Source organism: Rhinoraja longicauda, chromosome 10 (genome assembly GCF_053455715.1).
Source record: "Rhinoraja longicauda isolate Sanriku21f chromosome 10, sRhiLon1.1, whole genome shotgun sequence".
Lineage (NCBI taxonomy): Eukaryota > Metazoa > Chordata > Chondrichthyes > Rajiformes > Arhynchobatidae > Rhinoraja > Rhinoraja longicauda.
Window position 1 is genome coordinate 20,504,672 of NC_135962.1, and position 15,690 is coordinate 20,520,361.

The following is a 15,690-nucleotide window of genomic DNA, read 5'->3' on the forward strand; positions in this document are numbered from 1 at the left end:
CCAGATCAATAAGGCATAGTGGCACAGTATTAGAGTTACTGCCTTACAGCGCCAGAGACCTGGGTTCAATCCTGACTACGGATGCTGTCTGTACGGAGTTTGTACTGTCTCCCTGTGACCCTGTGGGTTTTCTCTGGGTGCAGATTTGTAGGTTAATTGGCTTCTGTAAATTGTCCCCAGTGTGTAGGATGGAACTAGTGTACAAGTGATCATTGATTGACACAGACTCGGTGGGCCGAAGGTCCTGTTTCCATGATGTATCTCTAAAAAAAAGTTTGCAGTTCTCCAAGGTAAAGACAGTGCTGATGTGGATATTGTGGGTCATAGTTGTATTAACAAAGACAACATGTGCATTCCCCAATTGGAAACCATGGAGGAACTGTGAGGTCCACTCCTTGGTGAAGTTCAAGTCTGCTGCATTCTAGTCAAACTATCCCGAGTGGAATGCCACCCACTTTGCCAGTTTTGGTGCACCTGTACCAACAGTTAGTAAGATTAGCTTTCCTGGGAGTGAATCCGCAGAAAGCAACTGGACTGGATGGAATCTCTAGCCGTGTCCTTGGGACCAGTGGATCAGCTGGCAGAAGTATTTGCGGACATTTGTAACCTCTCGCTACTCCATTCTGAGGGCCCAACCTGGTTCAGAAAGGCTACTATCATCCTGATGCCAAAAGAATTTAAGGTAGCGTACCTTAATGACAACTATCCAGTGTCTCTTACATCCACCATGATGAAGTGCTTTGAGAGACTGGTGATGGCGTACATTTACTCCAGCCTCTCAGCCAGCCTTGATCTACTACAGTTGGCATAACATCACAACAGGTCCCCAGCAGACATCATCTCCCTGGCCCAAAACTCATCACTGGAACACCTAGACATCGACTCCTATGTTAGACTCCTATTTATTGACTATAGCTCTGCCTTCATCATAATCACATCCAAACTCATCTCCGAACTTCTGGACCTAGGCATCAGTTCCCCTCTCTGCCACTGGGGACCTAGGGATCAGGTCCCCTCTCTGCCACTGAACCCTCAACTTTCTGACCCCAGACCTCAATCCTTGGAAATAGGTGACAAGGCCTCCTCCATGATAATTCTCAACACCGGTTGAAAAGCAATATGTGTTTTCAGTCTCCTACTGTAGTCCCTGTACACTCATGACATTTTGGCCAAATCGGCTCTAACTCCATCTACAAGTTTGCAGATGACACTACTGTGGTAGGCTGAATTGCGAACAATGATGAGACAGAGTACAGGAAGGAGATGGGGAACTTAGTGATATTGGGTCAGGCTAATAATCTCTCCCATAGTTAGCAGAACGAAGGAGCTAGATATTGACTTCAGGAAGCATGGTGAAGTACAGGCTCCAATCAGCATCAAAGGTTCGGATGTGGAAACGGTTGAGAGCTTTACATTAGTATTATCAATGATCTGCCAACTATTATTTCATCTTTTCTTTCACACCATGTCTGAACTTTCCAGATCACATTTCTGCTGCTACCACAACTTTAAAAGTAGCATTATCCTACTTTGAACTTAGTTTTACCCTTTAACATGGTTGATAATAACATCCTACCCATGCATCTCCTCTGTGTACCAAGCTTTCACTCAAGCGATATCATTTCTTCAGTATTTCTTTTAAATGACATCTTTAATTGTCACCTTAAAGCATTTTTTTCCTGTGGTATGAGATCCATGTAAATCTGTTATTGTTTCTGTTGCAAATAAGGAACAGTATATTTCTTGAGTTTTATCGACTAGGTATTCAGGTTCTGACTTAATTGTAAGAATACAAGAAACCTGGCCCTGGCCCCTCAAGCCTTCCCCACCATTCAATATCATCGTGGTCTCAATTACTCATCTGTGGCAGCCTGATCTTTAAAAAAATTATCTATCTCTTTCAATACCTCCAGTGATCCAGCCTCCATAGCTCTGCAGGGTAGAGAATTCCAGAGATTCGCCATCCCCTGCAAGAGGAATGGAATATGAAATCCTGTTATAGAGTTGTGCTGATAATGAGTTTGCCCATTCTCAAATTTTAGGGATCCTTTTCGATTTGCAGAGGAAAATTTATTTAGCAAAATCAATTCTCTTCACCGAGCAAGTTGTTGAAAATATTTTTCAAGTAGCTTTCATATCTGCACATTTGCTGCACAGCAGTCCGAGTAAATTGGTTGCACATTTATGAGAGTTGGAGCAGGATGTGATATTTTATGCATTTAGTTGAAATATTTCGTTCAATGGGTGCCAACATTTTTTTTTGTCAGACTACCAGAGCTGTGCTGAAGAAGTTAAATTGACTTCAGCAGCTTGCTCCAAAAATGTAGAAAACAAAGAAATAAGGAGCCAAATGCTTCCCCAAAATAAGATTAAAGTTAAAGATTTTATTAAGAAGAACATTGAGGTATGTAAATTTATTTCACCACATTCTTAGATGGATTTGTTATTGAGTACAAACTGTATATTTTAGACAATTTGTGGATAGTGTGTTCATAGCTTGTAGTAACTTTTACTTTTATTATTGTGTTTTTGACTTGTGTGTATACTTCGTATGGAAGGCGCATTCCCAATCTCGTTGTACCCCTATACAATGACAATAAAGATATATTGTATTGTATTGTATTGTATTTTAAAATAGGCTTGATAATGATTTTTTAAGCACTTATTGTTCATAGCTAATTACTGATATTTGCAGCTGGCAAAGGAAGCCAAGAACCAAGTACTATTGACTGATGATGAGAAACAACGATTAACAGAACTATTGAAGAACATTGATGTTGAGATATCGAACAATGAAGTAAGACCAACCTTTAAAGTAATCATGATTGTTTGGTTTACAATGTTTCTATAGGTGGATAGTTTTCTGGTACCTCATGAAAGCAATAATTTTTACTTGTTAGTCATAACAATCAGGACAGAATTGATGAAAAGATTATATAAAGAATGGTTGGTTCATCAACAAAGTGATTGATGGTATTGCTGACGGTGCTACTAATTGACTTTTTACTCACCATTAATGTGTGCACTGAATCCCAGGTTGGATTTTGCCAGGATCACTCAGCTCCAGTTTTCACCACAATCTTAGTTCAAATCAACCAGAGCTGAATGATTGTGATCATATCTTGGTCAAGTCAAGTCAACTTTATTTGTCACATACATATACAAGATGTGCAGTGAAATGAAACTACAGAACAGAAAAGATTTTTTTTTTAACACAAAAAATAAATTAATACAGTAAATTAAATTAGTCCCTGGTGATATGAGAGTTAACAGTCCTGATGGCCTGTGGGAAGAAACTCCGTCTCATCCTCTTTGTTTTCACAGCGTGACAGCGGAGGTGTTTGCCTGACCGTGGCAGCTGGAACAGTCCGTTGCTGGGGTGATAGGGGTCCCCCATAATGTTGCTGGCTCTGGATCTGCACCTCCTGATGTATAGGTTCTGCAGGGGGGCGAGTGTAGTTCCCATATTCCGTTCAGCCGAACGCACAACTCTCCGCAGAGCCTTCCTGTCCTGGGCAGAGCTATTCCCAAACCAGATTGTGATGTTTCTGGACAAGATGCTTTCTACAATACAATATATGTTTATTGTCATTGTACAGGGGTACAACGAGATTGGGCCCAGAGTAGAAGCACTGAAGGATCCTCAGAGAGACTCTGAATTTCCTCAACTGTCTGAGGTGGTAAAGGCACTGCCTTGCCTTACTCACCAGTGCGGCAATGTGTGTTGTCCATGTCAGATCCTCTGTAATGTGGACTCCCAGGTATTTAAAGCTGCCCCACCTATCCACAGTAATCCCATTTATCTCCAGTGGCGTGTACGTCCTCGGATGTTGAGCCCTTCTAAAGTCTACAATCAGCTCCTTAGTTTTTGTGACATTCAAGAGGAGGCTGTTGTCCTGACACCAGAGTGCCAGATCAGCCACCTCCTCCCGGTAGGCCTTCTCCTCGTTATCGGAGATCAGGCCCACCATCACAGTGTCGTCAGCAAACCTGATGATGGAGTTGGAGCTGAACCTGGCCACACAGTCATGTGTGTACAGGGAGTACAGTAGGGGGCTAAGGACGCAACCCTGGGGGGATCCTGTGTTCAGGGTGAGGGGGTTAGATGTATGTCTCCCCATCTTGACCACTTGGGGCTTGGCGGTGAGAAAGTCCAGGACCCAGGCACACAGGGGAGTGTTAAGCCCCAGTTTCAGCAGCTTCTTAGCCAGTCTGGTGGGGACTATTGTGTTGAAAGCTGAACTAAAATCAATGAACAGCATCCTCACATAGCCCCCCTTCTGGCTGTCAAGATGAGAGAGAGCCGTGTGCAGAACCTGGGAGACCGCATCATCCGTGGATCTGTTCGGACGATATGCAAACTGCAGCGGGTCCATATTGCGAGGGAGGAAGGCACAGATGTGGTTCTTGATCAGCCTCTCGAAACATTTCATGACCACTGAGGTGAGGGCCACCGGTCGACAGTCATCGATAGTCATTCAAGATGATTGTGGTTGTTAATGGTTCCCAGCCTCAAGAACTCAGCAGGAAGTCCTCATGCTGGATCCATCCCATCTCAAGCCACTCCTCAATTACCTTCCTTCTATCAGAAATTCAGAGCTGTGATTGTTCATCGATAATTCTGGACTGTTCAATAGGAGTAATCATAACTCCTACAAAATGAATCAATCCATTCCAGCAACTTCTAAACAACATGCTGAAATAGTCAGATAAATAACATTGTGCACCACAAACGTGTCAAGCAAAGACCATCAGGAGTAAGTCGAATCATATACCCTTGGCATTTAATAGCAATATCCTTGCTGCATATCCCACCATCAATGTCCTGGGGTCATTGTTTCTGCGGTGTATCTCTGAAGTTTAAAGAAATGTGAAGATTAATAGGATAAAAGATTTGCCGTGTTTCTGGGTAAGTGGGGGAATGATGCGAGAGCAGAGGTGTGGGAAATAGAACAGATAAGGTTGTGCATCACATCCATGGTGTAAGAGAAAAAATAACAGATAAATCAGACTGTTATAGCCCAAACCAGATGTTTCTTGAAGTCTGGCAAACAATCCATTTAATCCAGTAGCATTCTAGAAAGAATTGGAAGCTAAAACATTGGGACCCCTTTAAAATGTTTGCTACTGTATGATGTTTTGCTGCCACTTTTTTTTATTGGCCACTTATAACAGTATAACAGTATAACAGAGCTTTATTTGTCGTTCAGTACCGAAGTACCGAACGAAACTACATAGCAGTCATAGAAAAAAAAAAAGAACACAAGACACATAACCCCAACACAAACGTCCATCACAGTGACTCCAAACACCCCCTCACTGTGATGGAGGCAACAAAACTTCCCCTCTCTTCCCCACGCCCACGGACAGACAGCTCGTCCCCGACCGACCCGCACAGTCCCCGCACCGGGCGCTGAAACGTCTCGCGGCCGAACCGGGCGATGAAAGGCCCGCGACCAAGCCTTGCGCAGCTAAGTCCCGCAGCCGAGCCGCACCAGCGGTGAAAAGTCCCGCAGCCGAGCCGCACCGGGCGGTGTTAAGTCCCGCAGCCGAGCCGCACCAGCGGTGAAAAGTCCCGCAGCCGAGCCGCACCGGGCGGTGTTAAGTCCCGCAGCCGAGTTGCACCGGGCGGTGTTAAGCCCCGCAGCCGAGCTGCACCGGGCGGTGTTAAGCCCCGCAGCCGAGCTGCACCGGGCGATGTAAAGTCCCGCAGCCGAGTTGCACCGGGCGGTGTTAAGCCCCGCAGCCGAGCTGCACCGGGCGGTGTTAAGCCCCGCAGCCGAGCTGCACCGGGCAATGTAAAGTCCCGCAGCCGAGTTGCACCGGGCGGTGTTAAGCCCCGCAGCCGAGCTGCACCGGGCGATGTAAGTCCAGCGGCCAAGCCGCACCGGGATGTAAAGTCCAGCGGCCAAGCCGCACCGGGATGTAAAGTCCAGCGGCCAAGCCGCACCGGGATGTAAAGTCCAGCGGCCGAGCCGCACCGGGGGATGTTAGGCCCCGCAGCCGAGCCGCACCCCGCGCCGTGAGGAAGAGAAAAGTTCCCCACACCCACCCACCCACACCCACCCCCACCCCCCACACACCACCACCCCCTCCCACACATACACAACCAAAAAAATATATATAAAAATCATCCCAACACCGACACTCAACAAAAAAAAGACGGACAGACTTCTAGTCAGCCGCTGCCGTTAGGCGCCGCCACCACTTAAACCAACTCTGACAAATAATCATTATTATTTATCTCTAAATATTCTGCACTTTAATCTGTTGACTCCATATCACATGATTAATTATGATCATACATTTTATATATGGTTGTGTCCCCTCCCCCAAGCCTATCTGCTTTTCTATATTTTAAGTTGAACTTTATAACGTGATTATTGCACAGAATAAATGTTGTCAATGGCTATGACTTATGCTCTGGTTTTAAAATGTATACCTGAGTTTTAATCTTGTACACGTCTACATTGAAGTTTTGCATATCATTGGTCCTTAGGATACCTCAATGCCCTGGGCACTAACAGTGGCAGAAATAGATGGATATACACCAGAGTCCATGGAACAACAACAACTAGCTGAAATTGATGCTAAACTGCAGGATTACCTTTTAATGGAGGATGATGGCTCCATGATTACAAACTCAAGGTCTAGTGCACAAATCGGGAATTATCAGGTAAGTCCAGTTATAAATATTAAATGGAAACTACATAAGGTCATTTAAATTATAGTAACCATAAATCAGTGTACATTTTCTCTGAAATGGTTATGAATTTGATGGCAAAGGATGCAGACAACTGTAAAGTGCTTACATGGAACTGATTGAAGAGAAGAATAAACAGTCCAAAAATAAAGAATCCTTTTCTTGCAATATGTTGGGGAATTTAAAATATACTGAATGAATTTTGCATTTCAGCTAAACAAAAGCATAGCTATTCTCTTTTATTGTTATAGGTGTACAATATTTAATTCAATATTTTTATTATTAGGCTGATTTCAGATTGTTTGTGGATGCAGTCTTTCCAGTGATCCATTAAAATGCTTATTACAGACCTTCTCGAAAATATGGGTGCAGGTGTATGGAAAGTCTACGTTTGCACAGTGATTTGTATTGGGATGGGAGCTTACTTTTCCCAGCCTGGAAATCATCGTCACTTCAACAGGTGAATCAGCAAGTGCTTATGCAGCACCTGATGTCTCAGTTTCTGCTGTGACACAAGCAGAAGCTATCTGGCACCTGAGATTGCAGTGAAAAAAATGTTCATCTTTCAAGCTCAGACAGGTATTGTGTAAGGTCAGCCTCCACCTGAGGAATCTCCCGAAAGCTCATAGAACATGAGGTTCTTATTTTCATCTGCTGCTGTTGTCCATCAGATTGTCAACCCAGTTCATTGAAGTTCACGCTGCATTGTTCATTTGGTAGTCATCCTATCAAGGATCATCTGGTAGTCATGCTATCAAGGATCAGGGCTGTTCAAGGCCATCTTTCAAAGACACCTGCCACAGTCTGCTACCAATGTAATATGTTGCAGATGGCCCGTGCTTCAGCATATAAAGAGCTTGAACGAGAAAATGTTATGATCACTATGACCTTTACTGATATTGTAAAGTGGTTCTGGCTCTGTCCTTTTGCTACACTTGTGACAACAGTATGCAGTCTATCTCAGTTAGAATTTTGTTAGTGAAGCAGATTCTCTTTATTGTGGTACAAAATGGAAAAGCAAAAAAGCATAAACTTTGCATGATAGGATATCCTACTGAATGCATACGTTATCCACTTCCATTGACTCCTCTCTCTTTTGGCTTGTAGCTTAGGTCTGGGTGACCTCTCCAAGTTTTCCCAGCCACGCTGCATTGCAAAAGGATCTGTCTTCATAGAGCCTCACCTCGCCACAGAATGCCATTTGAAGTTTGAACGATTGATTCTTACTGCAATACCAAAACTCTCCCAAACTCTGGAGGGGAAAAAAATTAAAAAGCAACAAACCTGGAGGCAGTTGTTGCTGCCTTTAAATAGCACAAGAGGGGTGTCCCCTCACCCAGTCGAGAATGTTCCTCCTGTTGCCAAACTGTAGATCTTGTATCTAACTTGAACATCTGCATTTGGCTGGGTTACTGACATTCATCTTTGATTTCCTGGGAGAGAAAGAGTATTTACCCAGTGCTTAAATAACTAGAAAAAGGTGCTGGAAAAGAAAATAATGTTGTTTAACTTTATATAAGTGCCAGTACGCTATATCAATATGTAGAGTACATCACAAACAAACACTGGTGTTACCCACTAATTAATGTCATACTTTGCAGTCTGTGCGGGTCCGCTGTGTATGCACACATTTTACTGCACTTCCTACTATGGCAGATTTGTGACTTTGAAGCAAATTGGTTCCTGTGGAGCCCAAATAGTGCTGAATTTCATGGCTTTTATGTGTAATTGAAAGAGGAATGCTCTCTGTTTTTAAAGAAATAGTATCAATTTACTATCTGACTGCGCACTTAAACTAGCAAAGAACTTGAAATCAGATTCTATTTTGATTTGTAGTCAGGGCAGGGCTTAAAACTAGATTTAATTTTAGCAGTACGGTGAAGAAAAAATGCTACTTTGCCTTAGCTTTCTATTTTCTCATTCCACATGTAAAAACGGCTGAATTGCTTTTCCACCATTCAGTAAGTTTATAACTGATCCTGTAATTTACCAGCTGATTCCTGTATCATATTTTCTGAGTGTCCAAAAATGTATTGATCCTGACCTTGAACATACTCAATGACTGATTTCTGAGATGGAGATTTCCAAAGCTTTACCATTCCTGTTTGGGCTATGATTTTCAGCCCACTCTTTCCACCAGCCCAAAAGCTCCCGAACCTGGCCTTGGTCCGAGATAGCTTAAATTCAATGTAGGTGAAAAGTTATTCTGATAAATGGATAAATAATTGATGCAATGCAGATTGTTGATTTTTAGTAGTGGGACCAAGTCAGAAACGTCTGCCGGCTGTGTCTTTACTAGCACGCTAATAATAATGTGCTACAATTCCTAGGTCATATTTTACATTTTGGGAAAAGGTATGTTGCCTCTCATTTTCTCACATACTCCATCTGCGACTAATCCACCATTTTCTTGGTGTGTTTACTTAGATGTTGGGTAGGAATGAATGCAACCATATGCATAAACGTGTTCATCTGACAGCCATGCAGACAAATTTTACAGAACAAAGTTGAAGAATCACAGTAAGGAATTGAGACACTAGCAGAACCTCTAGGTGCACAAAGAATCCCTATGCAGCACTCAATCCTGCCCAAGTTAAGACAAGCTAATTTACCACAGACGTGTCCAATTGAACTACAAGTTTGACTAGTATTTGATGGTGGGTTGTTCACTAAATCATGGACAAAAAAAGGAATTTCTTAATATAGCTCAGCTATATGCCTAGTCCTGACACCTCCCACTTGAAAACAATAACTTGCACCTTTAAATTAATTAAGGGGTAGCCTTTAATGATATTGCTCAACAATTCCCGTTTATATAAGCAAACTTTGTATTTCAGTGATTTAATGCTGTTTTATTTCGTAATGTTCACCTTATTTTTCAATTATCTAAATTTGTTGGTTTTCATCATCGAGCACAAGTAGCTGGAAAATAATAATAATAATAATAATGTATTACATTTATATAGCGCTTTTCATACACTCAAAGACGCTTTACAGGGATTTAAAGAACATAGGGAAGTGAATAAATAGATAAATAAGTAAACGAACAGAGAAAGGAGACAGAAGGTGAGGTGACCTTCAGTGGTTGAAGGCAGTACTGAACAGGTGAGACTTCAGTGATGTTTTGAATGTGGTGAGTGAGGAGGAGTCTCTGACGGTTTGGGGTAGTGAGTTCCATAGGGTGGGAGCAGCGATGGAGAAAGCCCTGTCCCCCCAGGATCTGAGTTTGGTCCGGATGGGGGGGGATAGGAGATTGGCAGCAGCAGAGCGGAGGGTGCAGGTGGGAGTGTGCCTGTGGAGGAGGTCAGTCAGGTAGGATGGGGCCAGGTTATGGAGGGCTTTGTAGGTCATGAGGAGGATTTTGTACTGGATTCTCTGGGGGATGGGGAGCCAGTGGAGTTTGTAAAGGACGGGGGTGATATGGTCACGGATCGGGGTGTGGGTGAGTAGACGGGCAGCGGAGTTTTGAATGTATTGAAGTTTACTGATGATTTTTGAGGGTGCGCCATAGAGGAGGCTGTTGCAGTAGTCCAGACGGGAGGTGATGAAGGCGTGGATGAGGGTTTCTGCAGCTGTGGAGGAGAGGGATGGACGGAGACGGGAAATGTTTTTGAGGTGGAAGAAGGCTGTCTTTGTGATGTGTTTGATGTGTTTGTCGAAGGAGAGGGTTTGATCAAAGATGATTCCAAGATTCCGGATGTGAGGGGAGGGGATACTGGGAGACCATCAATATTGAGGATGAAGTTTTGGGTGGATTTGGTGAGCGTTTTTGGACCAATGATGATGATTTCAGATTTGTTGCAGTTGAGTTTGAGGAAATTTGATTGAAGCCAAGATTTTATTTCAGTGATGCAGTTTGTCAGTGTAGAGTGTGTGGTGGTGGAGATTGACTTGGTGGAGATGAGGAGCTGGATATCATCGGCGAAGCAGTGGAAGTTGAGACCATGACGGCGGATTAATTGACCAAGGGGGAACAGGTAGAGGATGAAGAGGAGGGGGCCAAGGACTGAGCCTGGTACTCACATTTGTATTGCTCAAGTATTATTATATCTTTGTGCTTTAGGCCATGTTACTGAAGTAAGTTAAATAACTTAGTGTGGGTTGATTATATAACCATGGCTTGCCATGCAAATATTGAGAAGGAAACCATAAAATTGAATGCTGTGGATTTCAGAGACTGGAAATAATTTGTCAATCAAAGATTCAGCTAATTCTATTACTAATCATTTGAAAATCTATCAACACTGAAGTAATTTTGGCCTTTTTGTCATGGGATATCTTTATGGGAAGGAAGGCTGACTGGCACATCTTGAGCTCAATAAGCAACAAACCTCTGGTCAGTTCAGGGTTTTTTAGGTTGCAAACTGCTAGCACCTACTATTCACGATTACCAATCCAAATATGATCCATTATTATTGACTCTGCTTTCAGTTACTTCGTTAATTCCCCTAGATGTTCCAATGGAAGTTGCTGGATTTGCACTGATACGCTTCGTTGAAACTTCCATGGAAAGTTTGAGCTGGGAATAAAGAGTGTGGTTACTCTATTTTTATTCTGACATGGCAATGAATGAAATGTCAATTAACCTCGCTCATACAGAAAGAAAGGCATTTTGAACAGTTCCTCCTTATTTCCAGCATGTAATATATTCTTTTGCAAATTTAAATGTTTTCTTTTTCTTTATTTGCTTGCTTTCATAGCCTGACTTTCCTCTCTTGGTATCCCTGATTTGATCATGCACGCTCCTTCTTTTTCTTAAATTTCATTGGCAAAGGCATAGACTTTTGGTTCTAACAGTTGCCAAGGCCACGGATGTCCTTATGTCCTGACTGCATTTTTAATTGTCAATCATTTCTGAAACCATTTTGTCTGCTGATGCTAAGGTTTTAACATAATGTTTCCACTTTGGCAATGTGGTTACAAAGTAAAGTTGCTGAATTACTTGCACAGAAAAAAACCCCTCTATGCTATGAGTGTTTCTCTATGGCATCACTGTTCTGTTGGGGACAGTGCAATTGCAACCCCTATACAATATCACCATGAACTGTCTGACAATTTTTAAGATGTTTAATTTTCCTAAGCAGTTTAAAGCTAACTTTTAAAAGTTAAATTTAAACTTAATTATACTTTGGATGTTGATGAGTAGATCCTTGCTTATGGTTCAGGCTTCCAGATGTTTGACCATATATTTTTAGTTATTTGGTCAAGTGCTTATACATTTTGATTACATAGTGCTTAGTGGAAGAGCAAAAGTAATATATTTGATGCCTAAAAGGACCATTTTACTGAGCTTTATTTAATTGTGTGCTTTTCACATTTTGGTAGGTCTATTCTGGTTTGGGTTCTGCAAATCTGTCTATATGTGCTTTAAAAATGACATAAAACAAATGAGTAGTTACAAAAATCAATACATGATATTCAATTGCATTTGCCTTCGCTTGAGTCCCATTAGCTTTTCCTCTTTGTTTGAGAATTTATGCATTGTGAGCATGGCTTTCTGGGGACTAACTCATTTTGAAACTCATGCGTCAAAATATTATTGTTTTTAGTTCAAACCATCTTCTACTCATTCAATAGATATTCTAGTTTATGAGAAAGGATCTTGATTTATAATGAAGAATTGCTGGGACAGTAGCAGGCTCTTCAGCCCACCACATCCTTTCTGCTCATGTACACTAATCCCATATGCGTGCAATACTTGTATTGTCTCCTATACTTTGCCTAAATCTTTGCCTGTCTAAATGCCTCTTTAATGCAGAGATTGTATCTGAGTTCACCACCTCCTCTGGCATTGGGTTTCAGATATCAAACACTATGTAAATAGAAAATCTTTCCCCTAATGTTGAGTCTGCTTGATATCCAAGTTCTTTGTTTTATCTAATGAATTTTGTAATGTGTGCACAGTTGTAATATCTGACAGTGGAGTAAACTTCTTACTGATATATGAATTTGTAAAGTGTTTAGAATTCTTGCAAAATAGAGATGGTCCCCGTTAGTATTAAGAAAATAATTGCAGCTAATCCTGATCCTTATTGTATTTCAGTTAGCAGTGAAAAATGATTCACATCAATTTCAAAATTCCTGTAGTTAGATTCTACTGAGCCGTGAGATGTTAGAGTTCAGATAAACATTGTTGTAATTCAGTACATCTGCTTTCATTTCAAAGCAATGGAAGCCAAATTAAATTAAAGGAACTGGGATTTTAAGATTCCATTTCCATTGTCTAATGGATTATATAGTAGCACTGGGTGAATCTGTTTCAACTCTACTTTCTTGTTTGTTTTTAAGCATTGGTTTGCCACGTGGCAATGATACATTTGGCACAATATTTAATTTGTGATTGCCAAGTATGTACAGAATTAAAATGTGTGCAATGCCTTGGTGAGTGCAGATACTAGAGTCGTACAACGTAGAACAGGCCCTTTGATCCAACTTGTCCATGCCGATTAATATGCTCCAAGCAAGCTAGTTTCATTCGCCCATGTTTGGCCCATATCCTTCTAAACCTTTCCTATCCATGTACCTGTCTAAACAACTTTTAAATGTTGCAGAAGATGATGTACATTGCCTGTTCCATCGCAGGTATTGACCTCCACATCGTTGATAGGATCTGCAGGCAGATGTCCTCAATAGGCAGCTAATACCATCAAATATCCACACTACCTTGGCCATACTCTCAACTTAATTCTACCAAGGGAAGATGGTACAGGAAACTGAGAACCATTATGGGGAAAAGACAGGAGAATGGGGATGAGAGGGAAAAATAGATTGGCCAAGATTAAATGGTTGACTATTCAGCCCCATGAACCTGCTATTGAGAATTGCCCTGGCTGATCATATATCTCAATACTCTTATGCTCTCTGCGCACATATTTATGTCTTGAATATTTTTTGCTCTTTATATGTAGTCAGTGATTACTTTAAAGCCCTCTAAAGTAGTTCATATTCATATATTATATAAGCAGAATTAGGTTATTCGGCCCATCAAGTCTACTCCGCCATTCAATCATGGCTGATCTGCCTTTTCCTCTCAACCCCATTCTCCTGCTTTCTCCCCGTAACCCCTGACACCCGTAGTAATCAAGAATCTATCGATCTCTGCCTTAAAAATATCCATTGACTTGGCCTCCACAGCTGTCTGTGGCAATGAATTCCATAGATTCACCACAGAAATTCCTCCACATCTCCTTTCTAATGGTGCGTCCTTTTAATCTGAGGCTATGGCCTCTGGTCCTAGACTCTCCCACTAGTGGAAACATCCTCTTCACATTCACTCTATCCAGGCCTTTCATTATTCAGTAAGTTTCAATGAGGTCCCCCCTCATCCTAAACTCAAGGGAGTATAGGCTGAAGTAGATAACTTCATATTTAATCACGTAATGCTTCATCTGCTTATTCACGTTGAAGACTCATTAATACTCTTCACAATTACAACCAGTTTAATGTCATCAGCAAACTTCAATATATTTCAGTTCTCTCATTCAAATCATATATTTAGCTGCAATCCAGGCAGCGGTACCCCTTTAGTTACTCTATGCCACCCTGAGAAAGAACCATTTATTACTAATCTGCTTCCAATCTATCAACAAAATTTCAATCATATCTATACCAAAACCATCAATACCATGTGCTTTATCTCTTCACTAATCTTTTATAAGGGACTTAATCAAATTCTTTCTATAAATCCAATTGCACCACAGCCTCTGTTTTCACTAATCTATTCTACCAGTTACATCCACAAAAAGAATTCCATTGGATTTGTCATGTAATTTCCCTTCCTGAAATCCGTGTTGATTTTGACTAATATTGTGTAAGAAGGAACTGCAGATGCACGTTTACACCGAAGATAGGCACAAAATGCTGGAGTAACTCAGCGGGACAGGCAACATCTCTGGAAAGATGACTCCAGCATTTTGTGTCTATCTTTGCCTAATATTGATGCTTTCTAATTTCTCCCCTATACTGCTCCTTCTCCACAACTGGTTTTAGGTGAAGTGGTCTGTAATTTCCAGTTGCTTTGCTTTCCCTTTTTTCAATAATGGGATTACAATTGCCAAGTCTGCAGGAACTATTCCATTATCTATCGAATGATAAACAAAATAAGTTCATTTCAAAGCTTTGAAATAAAGTAGAGCAAAATAAATAATTTACTTTTGGTTGATACTCATTTACTTTCTCTGTGTTGTATTTGTTCAGTATAATGGTGAAAAAGACATGTAGAATGTATGATCACCTCAGGGAATAGATTTCAGTTACCAGTTGCAAGTCAATTCTTTCTTTGCAAAATTTTGCAAAATTCTAGCTTTTAAATACTGTAATGATTTGAGTGAATCTCTTGCACAATATTGTGTAATAATTGCAGGTTATTGCTTTTATTGTTTATCTTTGCTGCTGCAGTTCCTAATCCATGCAGTGTTAGTTGGATTTTAAGTATCTTTAGTATGATACTAGACCAAGTGGACCCGTTGAGCCCAAACCTCTCCTGCATTGGTGCAGCACCCCCTCCTCCATCCTCCCCCTCCCTTACCCTCCCCGCTCCCCCTCCCCCTCCACCTCCCCCTCCCCCTCCCCCTTTTAGTATATAGATAATAATGTGTAAAATAAAGCCTCTCTGTAGTTGTTTTTGCCTTTGTAATGATTCCAAACATTAATGGATAGAATAGAATAAACTGGATATTAATAATTTACTGAAAATACCGTTTGTAAAATACTGTGGAAAAGCACAAATATTCAGGAGGTATTAACCTGCCTTCTATTTAAAAAACATAGTATTCCTTATTATTTAAGTATGTCTCTGAATTTAGAAAAGGAATGTGGCTTTTAATAAATGGAACATGATCTGAACAGCATGTCCTAAACTTCATATGGAGCCTATTAAGTCTTTATTTTTAAGCTACTGGTTTTCTTGGCAAAGTGTATTGTTACTTTGGTTAAATGGTCATGCTCCCTACAAGTATCAGCAATAAACATTGACATTTTAGAAGTAT

At 41.2% G+C, this 15,690-nt stretch overlaps 1 protein-coding gene across 3 annotated transcripts in view; it reads left to right on the plus strand.

The window, feature by feature from the left end:
* The window catches only part of fsip1 (fibrous sheath interacting protein 1), a 252,605-nt gene that overhangs the window by 34,110 nt on the left and 202,805 nt on the right, over positions 1–15,690 (plus strand). For all 3 annotated transcript variants that reach the window (XM_078406366.1, XM_078406365.1, XM_078406367.1), the window contains 3 exons: positions 2,268–2,404; positions 2,696–2,797; positions 6,500–6,676. In XM_078406366.1, coding sequence (XP_078262492.1) covers positions 2,268–2,404; positions 2,696–2,797; positions 6,500–6,676 — 416 coding nt within the window. The remainder of the gene's footprint in view (positions 1–2,267; positions 2,405–2,695; positions 2,798–6,499; positions 6,677–15,690) is intronic.